The 23,420-nt window shown below is 39.8% G+C and overlaps 1 protein-coding gene across 3 annotated transcripts in view; it reads left to right on the top strand.

Annotated features, from left to right (window-relative positions):
* Positions 1 to 14,471: 14,471 nt before the first annotated feature.
* Positions 14,472 to 23,420, top strand: part of LOC149074200 (homeobox protein Meis1-like) — a 264,678-nt gene continuing 255,729 nt past the window's right edge. For 2 of the 3 annotated variants that reach the window (XM_089246883.1, XM_089246884.1), the window contains exon 1: positions 14,829 to 16,008. In XM_089246883.1, coding sequence (XP_089103009.1) covers positions 15,734 to 16,008 — 275 coding nt within the window. In that variant the 5' untranslated portion in view covers positions 14,829 to 15,733. Of the gene's footprint in view, positions 16,009 to 23,420 lie in introns of all 3 variants that reach the window. The other variant, XM_089246885.1, reaches the window with a different exon arrangement.

Below are 23,420 nucleotides of genomic sequence, written 5' to 3'. Positions count from 1 at the left end.
ATCGCTCACTAGGTCAATCATACAGTCATTTACTTTATCAATCTTTCGGTCACTCATGCAGTCATTCACTTTATCAATCTTTCGGTCACTCATGCAGGCACTCACTTGGTCACACATTCACTTATGCGTTCCATGACTCAGTAACTCCCTTGGTCACTCACACGGTCAGTCCCTTGATCACTCACTTGAACACTCGTACCGTCACTCACCTGGTCACATATACAGTCACTCACTTGGTCACTCATGCAGTTAACCACTCGGTCACTCATGCGGTCAGTCACTTATTCACTCAAACGTTCCATCGCTCAATTCCTCCCTTTGTCACTGACACGGTCAATCCCACTATCACTCACTTGATCACTCATACAGTTAATCACTTGGTCGTTCATGCGGTCATTCACTTCGTCACTCATACGTCCATTCGGTCAGTCACTCGGTCACTCATACGGTTAATTACTCAGTCTCTCCTTTGGTCACTCATATTCTCAATCACTCAGTCTCTCCTTTGGTCACTCATATGCTCAATCACTCAGTCACTCACTTGGAAAATTACATAAGATTTAATCGGTCACTCACTCTTGGTCACTCATTCACTCAAACGTGAGACGGCCCTGACAACGCTCTCTTTAATGCATTCCAAAGTGATCGGTGCAGTAAAAAACCACGAAGGGCGTTGGAACCTGTAGTTTGATAAGCAAGGAAACTAGACTCAGACAAAGAAACACGTGGAAACAACCAATGCATATCACATTAGTGACGCAGTTGTTCTTTGAATTTTTCAAAATTTTGTTGCTGTTACAGCAGCAACCGTGAGAGCTAGGGGTTTTGTTTTTCTCTTCATTCTCGAGTGGATACATTGAAAGGTAAATTTTCCATTAGCGTGGTCAGCGCCAACGTGGTGACTTTTTTCGTGCCAAGCAATCGTTCAAGATGGTCGACTAAAGACACAATTACACAAAAAATGCAATTTATTAACCCTTTAAGTGGCAATTAGAAATCACTAAACCCCCTCTTCAAAATGCCATATCTTCTTTAATGAAGTAGGCTTTGCTCCAATTTTCAGCAGGTGCAAACTACGGGGTAGGTTATGGGGAAAAGTTTTCTATTGAGAAATCATCTCAATGGAAACAATCCTCTCAATCTTACAAAACATCTGGGCTTCTCAATGCTGAAATAAATATTCCTTTTATGGAGGCGAGATATCACGTCATTGCCGCTTAAAGGATTAAACAATCGAAAATGCTGCAAATATGCAACAATCGATAGAAATATGGCGAGAAATGCGGAAAACAACGAAAAAAATCAACAGAAAAAATATGCGGTTACAGGATGCGGTTGATAAGGGGTTACCAAAACTAGCAAATACCGGCGCTGCTGTCAGGGTTGCCAATTTTAGCACGAAAAAAGTCGTCACGTTGGTGCTGACCACACTTTCGGAAAATCAACCCATTGAAACACCAATTTCTCGAATTTCATCCTCATTCCTTGATTTTTAAGCTAAATGGGCTCGTACATCGGCAGAGATATTTTATGATCACCCTGTATTAAAATCCGGTTCAACGTCCCCTAGTATTTCGCGGCTCGGTGCTATCTGTGTCTACGCTGTCACGTTCAGCGTGAAATGGGGATTTATTTCAACGTTAGCCGTTAAAAATAATCGAAACGACAACAACAATTTTGTATCACAACAAACACCGTTAATTAAAATCTCGCCAGGAATTATTCTAAACATTTTTTCCAAGAAATATTCCACCTTTTTTTGGATTTTGTTTTTACTGAAAAGAAACATAAAAAGAAAGGGGGGGGGGGGGAATATAATTTGTTTTTATCGCAAAAAAACTGCAAAAAGAACGAAATAATAATCCCAACGGATGAGCCGTCTCTTTCCCCCCCCCCTTTTTTTTTTTTACTCTCGCAACCAGCTTCATCCGAATTGATTCCGACTTGTCTGAACTACATTTCATTGGCTGTCAAATAAACCCCGCCTTCACGGCGTCACCACCAATAGGAGCTCCGTGCGTCATTCTGGTAGGCGGAGCTAAACTGACAACTTTGGCAGCTCCCGTTTGTCAATGGAACGATGTACGAGTTCTCCCTCTCTTTTTTGTGATTTCTTTTTCTTTTTCCGTACATGACTTGGGGATTTTGGAAATGAAATTGAATACACACACACACATAGTTTCTGTCGCTCGCTTTCTTCTTTTCTCATTCCATTGAGCGAATAAAATCAATTAAATCGTACATGTGTGTGCCCTCTCAACCATTGCCCGCGATCCAAATGCGGCCCGTGTCATAGTCCCAGAAGATTCAAGTGTTTCGCGGTACAGTCCCAGATCACTTAATGACCCACGGCGTATTTACAGATCACTTAAGTGACCCCCGGCGTATTTACAGATCACTTAAGTGACCCCCGGCTCATTAAAAGATCACTGAAGTGATCCATGGCCGTTCACGAATGACTGAAGTGACCCTCGCGCATATTTACATATCACCGCGGCACATTCTCAGATCACTTGAGTGACCTGCGGCTTATTTATAGGTTAATCGAGTGACACCGAGGTTAGAGTTATTTGATTGACTTGCGGCATGGCTCCAGATCACTTGAGCGTCTCGCTGCTCATTCAAAGATCACTCGAGTACTTGCGGTGTTGTTTGAGATCACTCAATTAGGTGGCCCGTGACACGTTTTCAAATCAATGAAGTGGCTCGCACTCTCGGAAAGATTGAACACCCTTCGGTTGGTCCATACATAATCAATGCATGGCCCGCGGGTGAAATGTGTCCCTCGGAATCATCTTATATGGCCTGCGACGGATAACCAAACCACTTAAGTGGCCCTTTCTTTCAAACCGAGCTCAGGACAGGCATGTCCCTTGAGGTCAAAAGTGTATGTTTAATGTGTTTTTGTATATGCTTGTATATATGTTTGTATGTTATTAAAAAAAAAAAAAAACACAGGTCTATCACCATCTATGGGTGATTTAATACCTATTGAGTTGTGCCGGAAGTGTAACTGTGTGTGCACCTGAGTGCGCATGTAGTGTTGTGTTTGATTTTTCAGTGCTGCCATCTATATTTCAGGAGTGAAGTGAGTAATGTGTTATGATTGAATTACATTTGTAGGTCTGTTGCTCTCTGTGGCGAGACTTTTTAAAAGGGAGATCGGGTCGCAATCGCGCCTTGAAGTTGGGAACCACAGAAAGCCAACTTCAGCTGACCACCACTGTGGTGACGGTGGGGTACGAACCCGGGACCTCACGACGCGAATCCGTCACTATGACCACTCGACCACCACAGCGGCACTTACGTGGCCCACGGCACATTTCCAGATTACTTCAGTGGCTCGCAGCATATTCCCAGATCATTTAAGTAATTATCTTAATTATACTTACATAGGCGTACGCAGAATTTTCTCGGGGAGGGGGGTTTCAATTTTTTTTTCTCGCGGGGGAGGGGGGGTTTATGTTTTTTCCTGCAAAATAACACTATAATCTCGGCCTGCCCCCCCCCCCCCTGCGTACGCCAATGATTACTTAAATGATCTTTAGCTGCTCACGGGACGCAGTGAGTGACCACCTGAGTGACTTGCGGTACATTTTCAGATGATTCAGTTGGCACGCGCCACATTTTTAGATCACCTGAGTAGCCCGTGACACGTTTTAAAGCTAATGAAGTGGCCCGCATTGTCTAAAATGTTGAGCAATTTTGGGTTAGGCCAGTGGTTTTCATCATGGAACTATATGGCCCCTTTGGGGTCCTGTAATATTCTAAAGGGGCCACGGATGAAAATAAAATAGAAGGGGAGCCATGACATGTTGCTTAGGGTTAGTGGGGGGCAGTGGCTGATTAAAGTCGGTCGAGGCCCCGGGCACAAAAGAAAATATTGGGCCCCTTAAATGAAAAAAAAAGTGTGGCGTTTTGGTTTTTCGAGGACCTTTAAAAGGTCCGGGGACCTTTAAAGGCCTCGGACGCGCCCGGTCCTCCGTTAGATCCGCCTCTGGAGGGGCCCTCACAGAGGGCCGTGAAAAAAAATTCAGATGCGAAGAAATATAAAGCTTTCGAGAGAAATGTGGTGGAAAAATTATAACTTCCACATTCCGGCAGACCACCCATAAAACCAGGGCCACTTCAATGCACGGGTCCGTCCAGCCATGGCCAAGGAGGCCTTCATGTCTATGGGAGGGGAGGGGGGGGGGTCACCTGCATGATGAGATCTGGTACTATGATTTTTGAGAGTAAGCATATTAATGTGTTGTTAATAATTAAGCTGCAACTCAACATATTACGGGAGCCCGAGGGCACCACTTTGCCCGAGGGCCCATGATGTTCAGAAAACCCTGCATAGAACACCCACGCACTAAGTCCTTGCCCAGTGGCCCAAAGATCGACGTGACTTGAAAAATATTTGGCTTAGACCGGAATAACACTATGAAAGTTTGATAAAAGTTCTTTTATGAAACTTGGAAAACAACCAATAAGCCTGATGGTTACACTCACTCGAATATAACCGATACGTTTATATTGGTTGCATTTTTCAAGTTTTATAAATGAACTTTTATCAAACTTTTATAGTGTAATCCCGGCCTTAGCCGAAAAATTCGTAAACAGAGGCGTCCGTTAGCCTAAGGCCGCTCTTACCAGACGCGGGGCGAGTGCGAAAATAATAGCAGGAGCCCCTTAGCCCCGATTTTTTTTTTTGTGATAGAGGGGAATCGAAAATTCATAAAACGAAAATCATGAAAATTCGGAGTAAATGCAAGAAATAATTTCAGAATGAAATTTAATGAAAATTCAGAATTAAAGAATTTTGATGTAAATTCAGAATTGCAAAATTGGTGAAATTTCAGAATTTATGACAGAAATCATTGTTACAGTAAATGCGGGGGGCCCCCCCGAAACGCGAAGCCTCCTGGTGCGACCGCATCTGTCGTACACCCCGTAAGAGTGGCTCTATGTTGGCCGAGGTATCAACTGTATTCAGCGCCGTCTTAATACATAGACCCACCCAGGCACGGCCCGGGGCCTCAAGAGAAGAGGAGCCTCACAAAAATCAAATATAGTTGAAATTTTCGAGAGTTTTCCTGGTAGGGCCTCAGCAAAATCACTTGGCCAGGGGCCCATCAGAGGCGTATTTAGGGTTTTGACGCCTGTAGGCGCGCTATGCAAATTTTGCCACTCCCTTCTCCCATTTCAGTCTAGTTTCATTGACTCAAATTTGCAGCCCTGCGCTATAACACTCTTGGCTCCCATCCCTCTATAGGTCAGAAATACACCTCTGTCTATAGTTCACTCTTACGATCACTGACATGCTTACACACTGTTTTGATCACTTGCACATGTTCTAGGTCACTGTTTTGGTCACTCACTGTCTTGGTCCCTCGCTCTCTAGGTCACTCTTTTGGCGTCATTCACATACTTACACACTGTTTTGGTCACGCACTGACCTGGTGAAAGAATTATCTCCAGGTAACTCTCACGATCAAACACTCTCTAGGTCACTCTTTTGGTCGGTCGCTGACTTCGTCCTCCGCTCTCTAGGTCATTACTGACAGGTTCTTTGCTTTCTAGGTGCTTCTCACGTGCTTGCAAACCCTGTAGGTCTCACTCGTTTGGTCACTCATGGACATAGTTCCTCGCTCATTAGGCAGAGACAGACAAATGGTTTCATGCTATAAAACTTTTTACCCACTCTTCTCACATTCTAATAATTTTCTTGACCACTCATTTCTTGAATTTACCGTCCTTCCGATCTTTCCACCTTGGGCTCTAGCCCACTAGGCCCCCTTCCCCCGCCCCATAAATACGCATGCTGGGCCCATGGTGCTCTTAAGACGGTCCTGACTTTATTACTAAAATATCAGTTGCATGCACAAGTCGAATACTTTCTCTCTCTCATTCAATTAAAATGAAACTATCAACTCTTCTTGCAGTCCATTTGTGCCATCTTCGCGGACCACAGGTTGAGAAACACTGGGTTAGGCTATCTCGCACACAAAAGGCTTTAAAAGAGATCAGGTTCTCTTCAATACCTTTCTGAGAAGTCTCTCTCATTGTAATGTCAGCTGAAGTAGATAAAACAGGGTGATAATAGACAAAAAAAAAATAAGCCAAGAGAGAGAGAGAAACAGACATTCCACCCTACCCAGGAGGGCCACTGCCCCTCCACCCCCCGTGGGCATATTTTTCTACTAACAGATTCACAGATCGCGAAACAAATGGCTCTGTGGCAAACCCACAAACTATTACCATTTTTATGGTCGTCAGCTTTTGGAATATAACAGCTGTCAAACCAAATCCTGATCGTAGAACATGATAAGTTAAACAATGACCTCTCCACCAGTGGGAGGTTCAACAAGGCACTCCTGCAACAAGACAAGGTCTCTAAAAGAAAAGATCTTCAAAAAAAGATTAGAAAAAAGATTAGGTCCCCCGGGGGGTCAAGGCCCCCCACCCCGGAACGAACATCGTCGTTCCCTCGAAATACCTTGGAATTTTTTTTCACTTTGAAAACTCTCCTCTGGCCAACAATCTCCATTCTTCTGAAAGAGGTAGGCAGGGTCTGTGTGATTTCCGCATGGGAAAGTGAGGCATCACCGCTTCGGCCGCAACTAGATGCTTAGTCACCCGGGACAAGTTCGAATTTTGGCGGCCCCTTGTAATGTTGAAGGGGAGGTTTGAGAATAAAATTTGCGCCTACTCTGGTCCAGCGCCCGGGGCACGAGACCCTCCTGCTCCCCCCAGTTGCGGCCCTGGGCACCGCAATGTTTGGGGAACCTCAAAATTCATACAAGGGTGCTAAATTTTTTTGGGGAATTAGGGCTACTTCATTGGTTCGGAAACGTGACGCGGGCTACTTGAGTCATCTGAAAATGTTTATGTGCCGAGAGTAACTTAAGTGATCTATAAAAATGGTAGCATATTATGCTACTTCACCGAACACCAACTCCGGTCACATATTGTCATACGGCAATTTCCAACCAGTGGAGCTGGGAGGGAAACGAAGGCTCCATCCATCGGTGGTCACCCCAGGCTCGGTAGGTAAAGAACTTGCTTCTGATGTTCTGTGCCCGGATTCGAATACATGGACCTTGATGGTAACCTTCATAGTGGAAGACGAGCATCTTTACCACTGCGCCACTAGCATATTATGCCGGCCGATCTATAAAATTTTCCGCTTAAGTGGATTGTAAATGTGTCGCGGGGTGCTTAAGTGATCTGTTAGCGGGCTGCGCGAGCCACTCAAGTGATCTTGAAGTGTTCCGCTGGCCACTCGTGTGATCTGGAAATGTGCCAAGAGCCATTCAGGGGATCTGAAAGCGTGCCGCGGACCTCTTGAGTCAATTGAAAATGTGTCGCGGGCATTCTGATGATAAGCTAAACGATGACCACTCTACGAGTGGAAGGTTCAACAAGGTACTCCTGCAACAAGTGCGGGTCCCAAAGAGGGAGGTTATTGAAGAAAAAATTTTGAAAAACAGATTAGGGTCACTCCAGCTCACCGCCAGGGTCCTAAGCGCCCCCCCCCCCTCCCGGCTGGAATGAACATCGTCATTCCCTAAAAATACCATTGAATTTTTTTAAAAAACTCTCCTCTGGCCAACAATCCCCATTCCTTGCAAAAAGGTGGACAGAGCCGTGATTTCCGCATGGGCATGCGTGGCACCACAATGTTTTTTTTTTGGGGTCCCTCAAAATTCATACAACAAAGGTGCTCAACTTTTTGATTGGTTTGGAAAAGTGTTTCGGGCAATTTAAGTAATCTGGAAATGTGTCACAGGCAATTTAAGTGAACTGGATATGTGCCGAGAGCTACTTGGGGTGATCTTAAAGTGTGACGTGGGTCACTTGAGTCATCTGGAAAAGCGTATCGGGCAATTTAAGCAATCTGGAAATGTGTCACGGGCAATTTAAGTAATCTGGAAATGTACCAAAAGCCACTCGGGAGGTCTGAAAGTGTGTCGCGAAAATACGGGACTCAAAATACTTGTTGAAAATACGGGGGGGGGGGGGAAGAGACATTTTTTTAAGGGTTTGGATGGCCAAAATTACGGGAATGTCCCGTAAAACACGGGTACCATGGCCACCATTGTGTTTGCACAAGTTTCTGGCCCGCGGAGTAAAATGGTTGTGAATCCCTGCTCTATGGGAAAATCAGCCAGAACCGCCAATTATTGGTGTTATAACCCTATATGGAACATTTTCGTTCATCAATTCTGGGATATTTCCTTACATTAAATCTAGATTTCCATCAATTCTGAAATTATTTCTCTCATTATTTCTGAATTTTCATTAATTATGGGATTTTATTCTTTCATTAATTCTGAATTCTCATTGGTAAATAGGTATTTTTCAGCATTACTGTATATTTTGTGGCATTGCATGAATCTCTCTGGATGCCAATTCCCCTCCTACATACACAAAAGATATCAAATCAGAGCTAAGGAACCCCGAAATTATTTTCATACCGGGCCCCGCGTCTGATACAGGCGGCCCTAAGGTGTCGTTATAACCGAGTCTGACGGTATTTAAATGTCTTAATTAGAAGTCTTTAATTAAGTCTACGCACCCGCATCCCCGGAATATTGTTATCATGTGTTATCTAAATCGTTTGCACGTGGCTTACATCAAAAATCCAAGCGGAAGCGGCAAAAACAGCTGTTATCAATCATCATAACAACGTAAATGATAACTTCTTCCCGTAATGATTTGAAAATAATAACCGACAGCAGCTGGCCAAAAATAGTCAAATTCTCTTTTAAAAAACAGAGGCCTAGTGTTTCCCTTTTTTTTTTATGAAGAGGCAAGTTATAAAGCACCCATGACCAACAAGCCAAATGTGGCCCTCGGAGTCATCTGATGTGGCCCGCGACCTCAAACATAATTTTGTAAAAATAGACCGCGACACATTTCCACATCAGTTAAGGGACTAGTAGTGCAGTTCCACATCATTTGAATGGCCCGTGACATATTCCTATGTAAGTTAAATGGCTCGCGGCACATTTACAGATGACTTAAGTGTCCTGTGGCACATTAATAGATCCCTTAAGTGTCCCGCAACATTTACATATCACTTAAGTAACTTGCACCGCTGTTCCAGATCACTTAACTAAGAGGCATGTGACAAGTGTTCAAATAAATAAAGTGGCCCGCACTCTCCGAAAGGTCGAACACCCTTGCCATGTGCTCTGTAAATGTGTCCATGTGATCTGAAAATGTGTCGCGGGTGTCTTTTAGTGATCTGGATATGTGCCGCGGGACACTTAAGTGATCCGTAACAGCGCCAAGGACCACTCGAATCATACATGCTCAACCTATAGCCCTCGGGCGATATGTGGCTCTCGTGGCTCTCGGAGTCATCTGATGTGGCCAATGACCACAAACTTAATTTTGTAAAAATGAACCACGTGGCTAGTTTACCGATCATCTAGCGACCCGCACATTTCCAGATCACGAAAGGCACTCGCGGTATATGTTCATAGATCACTTTAGTGACCAGATACAAAGTACCAGAACACTTCAACGGCCCAACGGTGCAGTTCCACATTTCAATCAAGTTACCCTCGGCAAAATTCCCGATCACTCAAGCGGCCCGACGGCAAAATTTTCATTTGATTTAAGTATCCCGCGGCACATTCTCAGATCACTCAAGTGACATGCGGCTCATAACACATCTCCAGATCGCTTCAGTGATCCCCGGCACATCACATAACTGGCCCATGACAAGTTTTCAAACTGATGGAGTAGCCTGCACTCTCTTTCGAAAGGTTGAATACTCCTTGACTTAAGTGACGTGGAACGGCATCGCGAGAGTCACTTAAGTGATTTGGTAATTTGCTTCAAGTTCATTTTTACAAATGTCGCGGTCGCGGGCCACATCAGATGACTCCGAGGGCCACGGGTTTATGCCAATAATGTAAGAGAGGAAGGAAAGAGAGATAATGAAGGAAGGGGCCTATATATATAAGTAAATGGTGTTAATAAATGGGGCTACGGCTCTATTTGGATGGCGAATGTTTTCAAATGAATTAAGTGGAATCCCCCTCTCACACACACACACACATAAACACACGCACACACACACACACACACACACAAAATGTGGCGCATTCCCCTTTTCATATATATATATATATGTATAGTTCTCTTGCTCATTGGAATTATTGAAAAAAGAATACATACATGAGTCTCATGAATAATTTATTAATGGGAAGATGGTAAAAGAGACGCTGAGTATATGATGGGACGCGGCACCGACATGTGGCGCTTGTTGTATGTAGTGATTTCGATGTATGTAGTGAGAGATGTCCGTGTTCTTTCTTTTTTTTCTCTCTTTTTTTTTTTTGTGGCCTTGGGCCGATCGCTGCACTTGCTGCCTCAAGGTCAGGCCGGTTTGTGAGTGAGGCTCATCAACAATTCCCTCCTATGCTTTTATATTGTATATACTGCATCTCTTTGCCTGCCTCTCTTTTACTTTTGATCTGCATCACATACACCGAGGATGCTCAATTTTTTTGAAGATTGCGGGCGAGCGCGGATCCAGAGGGAGGCGATGGGGACGATCGCTGCCCACAAGAGCCGTATAATATGGGGAAATTTTTTCTGTCCCGTAAAAAATACGGGATGAGCCGATGCAACTTCGCAATAAGTCACTTTCCCGACTCATCCGCAACTGAGGATGTCTGCCTCAGCTCTATCAGCAGGTAACTCTGCATCAGCTTCATTTGCAGCTAAAGATGCCTGACTCCACTGCATTTGCAGCTGAAGATGCCTGCCTCCACCCCGTTAACAGCTGAGGATGTCTGTCTTCGCTCAATTCACAGCTGAAGATGCCTGCCTGCACTCCATTCGAATCTGAAGTTGTCTGACTCTGCTTCATTCACAGCTGAAGATGTCTGCCTTCGCTCAATTAGCAACTGAAGATGCCTGCTTGCACTCCATTCGCAGCTGAAGATGTCTGCCTTCGCTCAATTAGCAACTTAAGATGCCTGCCTGCGCTCCATTCGAAGCTGGAGATGCCTGCCTTCACTTCATTAACAGCGGAAGATGTCTGCCTTCGCTCCATTCAAATCTGAAGTTGTCTGGCTCTGCTCTATTCACAGCTGAAGATGTCTGCCTTCGCTCAGCTGCGGATCCAGAGCGGGGAGATGGGTACGAACTTTCCCTCCAAAAGTCATTTAAGCAATGTATAAATGTGCCACGTGTCACTTAAATGACCCGTAAATGTGTCACGGTTCACTAAAGTGGTCTGAGACAGCGCTCCAGGTCACATAAGTGATCTATAAATGTACCACGGGCCACTTAAATGACCTTAGACAGCGCCCTAGGCTGAGATCATTGTCGGGTTCCCAGGGGCGATTTTTCACAGGCCCCTCGATAGTAAATTCATGGTATGAAAAACAAAACATAATTATAGAATCATCCTTGGCCATGGGCTGGAGCCCTGTTATCCCCGCCCTTGTAGGCTATGCCTGTAAGACTCCTAGATCAATCAGGCTTAATCTGGGCCTGCCGCTGTTTTTATATTACCACTATATAAACCGAACATACACACCTCTTACACATTCCTCTGCAAAATTTCTAAAAAATCGGTACATGTCGGAACGTGCTGTGTGAGTGTATGTGTATGTATATGCACATGGCCCTAACATATGTATGTTGTTCGACTTTTACTTGCTTCGTGTACTTGATAGTGCTGCCTACTGTTTTAAATAGAAAGATCATCGGTTATAAGAAAAGACTCACCCACTTCTGAAAATCAAATCGGCAAATTACAACGCTGTTTTAGCGTAAGATCTTCGGGGTTATGTGAATCAACCGCTTATAAGAATCAAATCGGCAAATGAACAAAATGATGTTGCAACACAGGAAGATCATCGGTTATTAAAATAAACCGCTTGTAATAATCAAATCGGCAAATTAAAACACTGTTTTAATATCGAAAGATCATGGGTTAAGAGTTGCCCTTAGGGTTGTACGACAGGTGAGGTCACACGGGCCCCGCCCTTAGGGTATTGATAATAAATTTCTTTCATTCACATTCTGAATTTTCATCAATTATAGAAGTATTTCTTGCATTTATTCTGAATTTTAGTCAATTCTGGAATTTCTGAATTTTAGTCAATTCTGGAATTTCTGAATTTTCGTCAATTCCAGAAGTATTTTTTTCATTTATTCTGAATTTTAATCAATTCTGGAATTTCTGAATTTTAGTCAATTCTGGAATTTCTGAATTTTCGTCAATTCCAGAAGTATTTTTTTCATTTATTCTGAATTTTAATCAATTCTGGAATTTCTGAATTTTAGTCAATTCTGGAATTTCTGAATTTTAGTCAAGTCTTGAATTATGGGTTTCATCGGTTTCTCGAAGCATTTCTTTCATTTATTCTGAAATTTCATTTATAGGTCCAGAATTCTTTCTTTTATTCATTCTGAATTTTCATGGGTGCTGGGATTATGTCAGTTAATTATTTTTTCTCATTTATGAATTTACGATTCATCAATCCCGAATTTACATTAGCTCCCAGACAATTTTTTTTTCATTAGTTCTCAATTTTGATTGGTTTTGAAGTTATTTCTTTCATCAATTTAAAATTTGTTACTGTAAGAAATTTCCATTAAATGTTTTTATTAATTCAAATTCAATTGTGTGTGTGTCTATATTTTAGTATGGAAATTTTTTAGCATTTTTTTCCCCATATTTTGTTACAATGTATGCATTTTTTACATGTGTCGATTTCCCCTTTCCCACTGAATATGTAAAATCGGGTGTAAGGGGCTCCGAAATTGAGACGCCCCTGGCCTCCTCTATTATTTTCGCACCGGCCCTCGCGTCTGGTAAGACAGCCCCGCATCGGTTATAAGAATCAAATTGACGAATCAAAACGGTGTTTTAACTTAAGAAGGTAATCAGTTATAAGAATCCAATCTACCAAAAAAAACAACAACACCGTTTTAACGTAGGAAGATCATCGGTTATAAGAATCAAAACGGACGAATACACAGTAGCCACCACTTATAAGAATCATGTATGGTTCATTTTGATCCTTATAAGTGGTTGATTCTTATATCCAGAAATGTTTTTGCTCTGTTTACTCCTCCAGTTGCCACTAGAGTACTCAAGGAGGGGGGCTGGGGCTTCAGGTGAGATTATGATGTTTTTAAAGTTAAAAACCGAAAAACCTTATTAATTTCTTATTAAATATTTTAATTTTTAATATTTGAAATTAGTTTAAACGTCTATAGCATATCGTTGTCCTTAGACATAGTTGCCAATTGTTGACTGACTAAAATGTTACACGGTAACAGAACTACTACGGTAGTATTGTCAGAATCGTACCGGGTATCAGGGCTGATAGGGCTCCAGCCCTGATACCCGGGCTGGAGTATTTTTTATTTTTTCCCGCAATAGAGGGACCCTTGAAAAGTCTGGTCCGGGGACACACACTAAAGATTCCAGCCCCCGCTAGGGGCTCTGCTCCATGACTATTATCCGAGAGCATAACTCTAAATCAGAAGTTCCCAAACTTTTTGTTCCATCGTCCCCCCCATCTTCAGAATATTTTTTATAATCATCACCCCCATCCCCCTATGATAGGACCCCCGATCTCGAGATAACCCATAGGATCCTATGTTATACTCGTAGTTGTCCGACATTTGCTTGGTTCGTGTACTTGTTTTTTTTTATTCTTATTAGAGGAAATCTGATTCTTATAACCGATGACATTTCAATGTTAACCCATTTTTGACCGCTCTTGCAATTCTTCACTAAATCGCACAATTTTTTTCACATGATGACTGGCTACTGAAATAACATATTTTCGAAGTTTCAGAAAATTGGACATCAATTTAGCATGGTTTTCTTTGTAATTAATGAAAATTTCCAATTAATTAACTTTCCAATTAATGTAATTATATTCCAATTAATAATTATAATTTTTTGGAAAACCTGATGCACCACGTGACAAAAAAAAAAAAAATTTGGGTAAAAATGATTTTTTTCCCTATTTTTAAAAAGTTTATTTCTATTCATGGCCAGGAAAAAAAAATTAAATAGAAAATCGGAATAAAATTTTTGAAAAATCATAAAATATCAAAAAAAAAATTGAAAAAAATACTATGACACTCATCAGACCTTTTAGTTCCCAAAAATGTTCATTTCATAAAAAAAATTTGAATGAAAAGTATTTGAAAAGAAAAAATTTTAACGAGGCCTTGTGCGCAAATGCAACGTCAGTCAAAAATAGATTAAAACAGCGTTTGGTGTTCGTCTTACCGATTTTATTCGCATAAGCGGTTGATTCTTATAACCAGTGATTCTTATAAGCGGTGGTTACTGTAAAACGCGATTCTTAAAGCGGCGGTCACTATATATGAAAGGAATTCCATAAAAATCCCCAAAAAATATAAAAATTCCTGCCAAACCGCGAAAACAAAGCCAAATTTGACGATCTCTCCACTCTGAGAAAAGTAGGCTAACCAATCAGCTCTTCCAAACTTTTCCCTTCTTTTTACCTAAAAATATCGGAAAAATTTCAGCACGGGGAGAAGAAAAAGCGCTAACGAAAGAATTTTAAGAGAATAATCATCTAATGAATAATTTTTAAGACGGATGATAAATTTTAAATAAATTAGTAAAAAAAAAAATTTAAGTTAATGAATTGTATTTCTTTTTCCACATTATTTCCTACCCTTGGCGAAAGGAGAAAGTGGGGAAAGAGATAGAAGATAATCTCCAAGTTGAGTTTCGTCGCCACGGGGAGGCGCTGCCGTCGCCAACTGGCGGTAAAACCACCCACCGGGGAGGGGAAAAAGAGCGCAAAAAGCGCATTTCCCATTCAATTCGCACTTTGCACTTCTTCTCCATCTCGGCTCCTTCTTAACTTCGCGCGCGTTTAGATCTTGCAAAAAAAAATAAATTAATTAATTAAATAATTCCTCGCATTTGAAAATTAATTAATTTAATCGATCGACGTATTTTATTATTTAAAAAAAAAAATTATTTCATCCCCTTTTCCCTCCAAGAGGAAAAAAAAAAATTATGATCGGTAAGAAAAATTTATTGGAAATTTCCTGTGTTTTATATCGGACTGGACATATATGATATTATTGTTATCATTATTATTATCATCATCATCATCATCGATTTACTGACTGACCTGTGGTGTTGCTGCTGAAAAAAATTGTTATTATTATTATATATAATTTTTTTTTCTTCAAAGAAGAGAGAGAAAAAGTGTGATAACCAGTTTGAAGACCGGTTAGTGGTGTTTCTTGTGTGTGAGTGTGTTTGTGTGTGTTTCTGTGTATTATATTATATACACATAAGTGGCTACTACTACCATCTTGAAGGATTTTTTCTTCGACAGAATATTTATTGTACAACAGTTGGTGTTGTTGTTACGGTTGAAGTAATAACTTCGATTGAAGAACTAGATAAGAATTTGCTGCGAAAAGTGAAAGGAAGCCATTGAATCTATAAATTGCGTGACAACTTCTCTAATATTGGTTTCTTGTGAAAAAAAAGATAATAATAAAATAAAAGATTTTAATATTGCAGGCATTAACCTCTTCCGATCGATATATATATATCTAAAAAAAAGTGATTCCAGAAGATTTTTCGTATTTATTCACGGGAAAAGAATCAATTTTTTGAGAAATATTCTAAAAAAATAATAATAGGATAATATTTAAATTATAGAGTTGTTTTCAAGTAGTGAATGTGTGCAGCTTCTTTATGAAGAGTGAGCCTTACCCTGTGGAACACCCGTTCGCCACCATGCAGTACGACGAAGGTATGTCGCATTACGGGTCCATGGACGGACCTGGGTCGCTCTACGATCCGCATGGCCACAGTAGGGCCATGCAATCGCTGGGACACGCTCCACATATGAATCACACACCATCTATGCATCAATACCACGGTAATCATGTGTCCGGTGTCATGTCCAATCATATTATGGGTTCCGTACCCGATGTTCACAACAAGCGCGACAAAGACGCTATATACGGGTAAGTGATGATTATTTTTTTCTCTCGTAAATGTTTTAATACATTGTTATAATTTGCTTGTGTTTTTAAATCAGAGCCGCATTTGGGGGAGGGGGGGTGCACCGGCCCCCACATTTGGGGGGGGGGCACCGCACTAATGTTAATAATTATCTATTTCATAGATTTTCAATTTTCATTTATTCTAAAATTCTGAAGTTTCTTAAATTTTGTAAAAAAAATCTGCATTTTAATTTAGAAATTTATTTCGTTCATAAATTCTGAATTTTCATCAATTCTGAAAATCGCCATTTTAATATAAGAAGTAAATCTGAAATTTTATTTCTTTTATAAATTCTGAATTTCCACTAATTCTGCAATTGTTTCTTTAATGAGTTCTGAATTTTCATCGTTTTTAGAATTCTGAATTTTCATGAATTCTAAAAGTATATCTTTCATTCATTCTGAATTTTCATTAGGTCTCAGGCAAGTACTTTCATTTGATTTAAGGGCGGCCCTTCTTGAATGTTTTACTTGCTCTTAAATGATTTGCTCTTAATAATACTCGACTTGATTCCTACATGGTTCAACCCCATAAAAACTAAAGATGGGACGAATATTCGGTGGGCGCGGTAGCCCAGGTCGATAAGACACTGGCCTAAAGTACCAAAGCATGTTTAGAGGTGTCGCGAGTTCGATACCCGGTTCGTCCTTGTCAGAAAACTTTCCCGACACAGGGGGTACAACAAAAACGGCGATGTGACCACAGAAAAACTTGCTACCGCAGGGAATTCCCCATCGAGGGGTTAGCACACCAACCTCTCGATGAGCATAAAAAACAAGCCTGCCATTCGGAATCGGCGATAAATTGTAGGTCCCGGTCTAATGAGGCCTTCGTGTGCAGAAAATGACCGTGGTGCGACAAAAATGATCAATTCGGTTGGTATCCGGCCTATTCTCAGCCCTCTTGCCGAATATCTATGGCACAACATATGCCGGGTCATGACCGCAACTATGAAAAACTGCTATAAGTGCCTAAAATTTTTATTTGCGATTGCTAAATTGGAACATGTGAAGCCAAAACAAAGTTTTCTGAATTTATGTCAGCATGTCTACCCGGAGCCGCAACTAGATAATTTGTCAGCCGGGCAAGCACGCACTTTGGCGCCCCGTGTAATGTAGAAGGAGCAGGTAAAGGGTGAATTCGGTTGTCCCTCTGGTCCAGTGCCCGGGGCACCAGACCCGCCTGCTCCCCTTAGTTGCGGCCTTGTGTCTACCAACATATAAAGATATCAATAAGTTTAAGAAATGTAGAAAAAAAAAATTTCGACTGTTTTTTTTCCGGGAATAACAAAAATTCTTGGCTTTTAAGAAATTTCGCTGGCGCCTAATTTTTTTCCTATTAGTCAGGATTAGCACACTTATACAGTGTGTTAAATTACCTTATTTACAGACAAAATGTCAGTGAAAAACACTGATATTGGTTCAAACGTATTTAATTGGTGCTAAGATACTTTCTGCATGACTTAATTATCTCTTATCATTTCACTAAAATCAGGGCCGTATTAAAGAGCACTATGAGCCTCCAGGCCAAGTGATTTTTCTGAGTTCTTACCATGCAAATTTACATGCAGATTTCTCGAAAAATTTAAACTTTAATTCATTTTTGTGAGTTTTTCGGACCCATGCCTTAAGATGGCACTAAAAAATCAATAATATGGTTCTATTTTGTTTAATAATTCTATATATTTTACATTTATTTTAAAAATAAATCGCATAACAAAAGATCAATTTCAATCATTTAAAATTATTCTAAACTTTGTTTTGAATTCACAACCATCAATTTTATAATCGTAACGAATTTTAAGAAAGCTGATATTCCGTCACCGAATACTTGGTACATTAGGGCACAAAATTAACCGAATATCCAGTATTCCGAAAAATCACTATTCGTTTTATCTTTAATACAAACGTATCGTATTTTTTATAATTTTTTACAAATACAGACTTGTATATTTTTAATCGAAACAATACCACAGAAATTAAATTAATTAGATTCGATTATTTAATCAGTTAAAATGACTAATTGGTGAGGGCAAAATATAGTTTTTATTTTATTTTGCCGTTACGTATCTATAAACTGATAAAATCTTGCTTAGCAAAGTTGAATAGTTTTATTCTTTTTAATTTTATCTCCAATTCCCTCAATTTGGTGCGATTTTATAAATCCCTGAACACGTAAAATTTCAGTAACTCAGAAAATGACACCGGTAAGAAATCAATTCTTTGTAGATAAAAAAGTTATTGTACTTATATAGCGCTGGTTTTTGTCGTTATATCCGAGGTCGTTGCTTTTCATCGGCGTTATAAACAAGCTTCATTAATCCTCTGCAGTAGAATAAAAACTCCCATAAAAACGTATTGAAAAAAATTTGTTTTTACAAAAAATGGATGAAAAGTTGGTGCTGTTAGCGTATTTTTAATTAAAACAATGCATCAACACAGCAATTTAATTAGCGGTTTTTAATTAGCTAAAATAATTAAGAGTAAAATGTACAGTTTGCCTTGATGTTATCTATAAATAGGCAAAGTATTGTTTAGCAAAGTCGTATAGTTTTTACTGTGAGTTTTATTTCCAATTTCCTCCGATTTTATAAATCTCTGAACAAGTAAAATTTCAGTAGCTCTCAGAAAACGACACCGGCAAGGATTCAATTCTTTCTAGGTAAAAAAGTTATTGTACTCTTATAGCTGTTTTTGTCGTTTTTTTTCATGGACGTTATAAGCAGGGTTCATTATAACATTCCCATAAAAAAAACGTATTTAATTTTTTTTACAAAAATGGATGTAAATTGGTGGTTATAGTATTTTTAATTAAAAGAATGTATCATTACAGCAATTTATTTAATTATAGGGGATTTTTTAATTAGCTAAAAAATAGTTAATTAAGGATAAAATATACAGTTTGGCTTGATTTTAATACTATCTATAAATAGGTAAAATCTTACTTAGCAAAGTTGAATTGTTTTAGTTTTAAATTTTATTTCCGATTATCTTCCGAACGCGTAAAGTTGGTATGATTTTATAAATTTGAACGCGTAAAATTTCAGTATCTCTCAAAAATCGACACCGGCAAGGAACCAATTCTTTTTAGATAAAAATTTATTGTACTTATGTAGTTGTATTTTGCATTGAAATCGTACTAAAAGAAGTACTTTTAAAACAACAAAATTGAGAAAAGAAATTGGTATAAAGGTTTTTTGACCATGCATTTGCCATATATATCCAAATATACACCTCACCTAGTGTGGTTAAAATAACCCTAAATTTATCTTATTTTTTTCAATTGTAATTTTAAGCAATTTTGGGAGCTTCAAGTCGCATCGTAGAGACGAATAGATAAGAAATGAGATGAATGTATGACCTTTACGAGATATTCCCGGATGTTTGTATAATATGTCCCTTTTTTTTTCAGAAGAAAAATTTCCAATTTTTGCCGATATGTGATCGGGCATTTATAAGAAATCGAGATGTTTTAAAGAAATTCTCATTTGGTTGTCACGTCGGTAGAAATAAATTCAAATACGACCTTAAGATTTTTGATATACAGCCAAACTTGGTTATAACGACAGCGAAGATTTTGTCGTTATAACCAGGTTGACGTTTTCAAGACCTTTCAAGTATAAAAAATGTAATCAGATGCAATCAAATAGTGTTCACATGTGAAGCTGTTGTTTTGTTATAATTAGGGTGACCATATTAGATCAAGGAAAATACGGGAAATTGAGATCATAAATGCCGGACAGCAAATTTTCGCTAAAAATGTTGCCAATTGTCTGCCAAATCGCCAATTGTTCCTTATAAATTCCTCTTGGCGAGAACTGCAGTGCTACCCCAAGTCTGCAGTTATTTAAAATTTATTTCACGGGGAAAAATTGAACACGGCCAGGGCCGTCTTAACAGCAATCACAGGCCCCTGAGCAAAGTGATTTTTCAGCCCCCTCAAATGACACGTGGTGCGACAAAAATGATCAAATGATCTGCCCCCCCCCCCTATCCGGCTAGAAATACCTGCTACCCAATTTACATAGGGTGCCATATTCTCACCCCAATTATGATAAATAATGTAGAATATAACGACAAAAGTGTCATTATATCCAAGGTCGTTGCGCTTATAACGTCAATGAAAGCGCAAGGTTCGTTAACATTATTCACTATGCCTATAGGAATCAGGCCGAACCACCGATTGTGGACGTTATAAAACGAAGTATCGTTACAACGGAAGTCGTTATAACCGAGTTCAACTGTACTGAATCAGTGGAAAAATTCACCTCGACTTACGATGTTGGTCTCGGGACAAATTACCGACGTAACTCGGGGTATCACTGCATGTGTTTGTGAATGCTGGATATGATTTGAGTTTTTATTTACGGGTCATTTAATATCATTTTCCACCTTAAGGACGTGGTTAGAATTCTTTGTCAGTCGTCACGTAAATTTTTTATGGGATGGGAGGTGGGGGGGCTCCCACTGTTCAAAAGTCAATGCACGAAATACGTTTTAGGTTCTGCACCATTCGCTACTGTAGATGCGTCCCGTAATTGATATAATTCACGTGTTTGTATTGTTTCAGTAGGCTACTGTCCCGTATCCTGACCGCAAGAGTTTATTTTCGCTTTTTTTACGATGATCGTAAATCAAGAATCGGTCATTTCGCGGACGAAGGACGTTGTCCGTGTACATCTTGCGACACTTTTCAGCTTTAACATTCCCGAGAGGAACCCTGGGACCCCTCTTTTTCTGATTTTTTATACTTTAAATTTATTGAGGGCCCCGGCTATAAAATACCTAAAAGAGCATTTTTTAAACATGATTCCAATACACTAGCGTTTCTCAACCTGTCTGAAACAATTGGACGGACTAAAAACTTACAGCATGAGTAAAATACGGGACATTTTAAGCAATAAAATACATACAGAGATGTCCGTATTTTATGACACGTGTTTTGGCCGTTCCAAGTTATTTAATACAATTGTCCCTTTTTTTCAACGAAGCTTATTTGAACTCGTATATAATCTAAGGCCAGGATTAAACTGTAAAAGTTTTATGAAAGATCTTTCACAAAACTAGAAAAATAATAAGTCTATCGGTTACATTCGCTCAAATGTAATGATATTGGTTACATTTTTCAAGTTTTATAAAAGTGTGGTAAAAGTTCTTTTATTAAACTTGAAAAAAAAGGAACCAGTAGCTCGAATGTAACCGATACGCTTATTGGTTGCATTTTTCAAGTTTTATGAAATAACCATTTAAAAACATTTTGCAGTGTAAAGTTATGGCCTAAGTGAATTATACTATGATAATTCTGGCTATATATAAATATTCATTGCACATACTTATTATGTTCTTCGTTTTTTTCCTTGAACCCATTTCAGCTCATTACGGTTCTAAGTAACCCTTAATTCCTCGTATATTGACAATTTCAGCAACAATTGGTGATTTTGCTAACTGATAACAACATTTTTTGAGACAATGGGCGATGTCCCGTATTTAAGATCCCAATTCCCGGTATTCTCAATGAAATATGATTAATCATTCATGATGTTTTTCTCGTGGAATACGTTTTGTTTACTTCGTTTTTTAACAGCCCTTTGTTCGCTCGCACTTTTAGCAATCATTTCATAATTTGTCATAAATTGCATTTATTTGGCTACATTTAGCGATATCCCGTATTTATAGGATCGCGAATTGCCGCATTTTTCTCGATGAGATATGGTTACCTTAAATAAGGTACATAATTGAAATAATTGAGTGTCTTTTCATTCGGTTAGAATTAAGTTATCAAGTCTGCCTGGGAGTCACCTCGGGTCCACGGACCATAGGTCGGGAAACGCTGCGATAGATTCAAATTGAGATATGGGATTGGATATGTAAACGGTTGTGATCACGTCTCGTTTTCAAACTTGGGGCCCCCCTCCTCTTGCTCATTATCTAATTGAAAGAAAACATCTGCCCGCCTTTGACCTTTGATTTAATCGGTGACGTTGCTGCCGAGGCCTACTTGGCTGGCTGGCATCGTGCCACTTAATAAACGCTTTTTATTACCCTAAGAAACAGTGCCAGAGCCCTGTGACACGAAACCCGCAGATGATGATGATGATGGTGGTGATGAGAGCGCATTTATGCCAGCTTTTATGTATGAACCACGCGTTTGTGTGTGATTTTAATCTGCCCTTACGAAGCCTAAGAGGGTGGGCGGCGTCTTATTATTAAAACAATCTAATCGGTAAGGCTTGCAAGAATTTCGAGAACCATAACCGGTTGGTTATTATTACACCAACATATATTACTACGTGGTTTAAGAGGTTCCTTCGAATAATAGGCTTTCGAGTCCCGTTGAGAGAGTAGGCCAAATAGACCTCAACGACTAATTAGTATCAATTACCAACCGACAGGAATTCGTTTCCATTTAGACCCTGGAGGAATTTTTCGATACAATTTTTCTTAAAGGAACCAGCTAGGCCGTTTATAATGAAGTCTTCTGTCAATATCCATCACTAATATGTAATGATAATAATCATAGCCCCCCTCTCACTATTCCCGATACGGCTTGAGTGCGGCCTATGTTTTATTCATGGATTTACTCATCGAGTCGACCGGTCAGAGGTCGGAAATGATCTCAGGCCTAAAAAACATGCTTGATGGAGCTGCCGGCTCTGCTTAAAATGGTAATACGTAAATATAAAAACGGCTATTGGCAATGTGACGAACAACAAGGGTCTTCTTATCCGAGGCCCAACCCGTAAAAAATAAAAAGCCCGACGTCAAAACGAAATGGAAAAGACCAAAACTGTCTTATCTCATTAAGAAGCACAAAACGCAACGGCCATTTATTTATTTTTTTTGGTCATATTATAATGGTTATAAAGTCAAAAACAGGATCTGGTATGATAGGCCTTTTTTCCCCCGATGATTGATCATCAGCCTATGTCTTATTAATATGCAAATATGCTCATTATTCCACGATTACGGCCAGCCAAGGCCCCGTGAGCACATCATTTAAATAGGTAGCATGCTCACGATTGGGCTCTCGATACATTTCCGCCTCGTTAAACTCAATGTGAATGTACATAGGCCTTTGAAAATTTTACTTAGACAATATATGCGGCGCCAGTTAAGTCTGATCCTTCTGGGTGCAAGTACAGTATCTGATGAATAATTTGATTCAAACAGCCTTAATATTAGTTTTCAAACTTTTTTCTTCAAACATTTTTGCCGTTGCGGAACCCCTTGAAAAAAATATACATGCTCTTAGGAACCCTTTAAAATAATATCCATGTTCAGGGGAATCATTGTAATATACCTGTGTTCTCTAGGAGGGAGCCCTTGAAACGATATCAATGCTTTATGGAGCCCTTCGAGTGATGTTCACGTAT

The sequence above is a fragment of the Pholcus phalangioides genome, unplaced genomic scaffold (assembly GCF_987345545.1).
Source record: "Pholcus phalangioides strain wild (caught in Gottingen) unplaced genomic scaffold, Ppha-v1.0 ptg000017l_1, whole genome shotgun sequence".
In the NCBI taxonomy this organism is placed as follows: domain Eukaryota; kingdom Metazoa; phylum Arthropoda; class Arachnida; order Araneae; family Pholcidae; genus Pholcus; species Pholcus phalangioides.
Note: the sequence above shows the minus strand (reverse complement) of the source record. Positions and strands in the feature narration are given on the sequence as shown.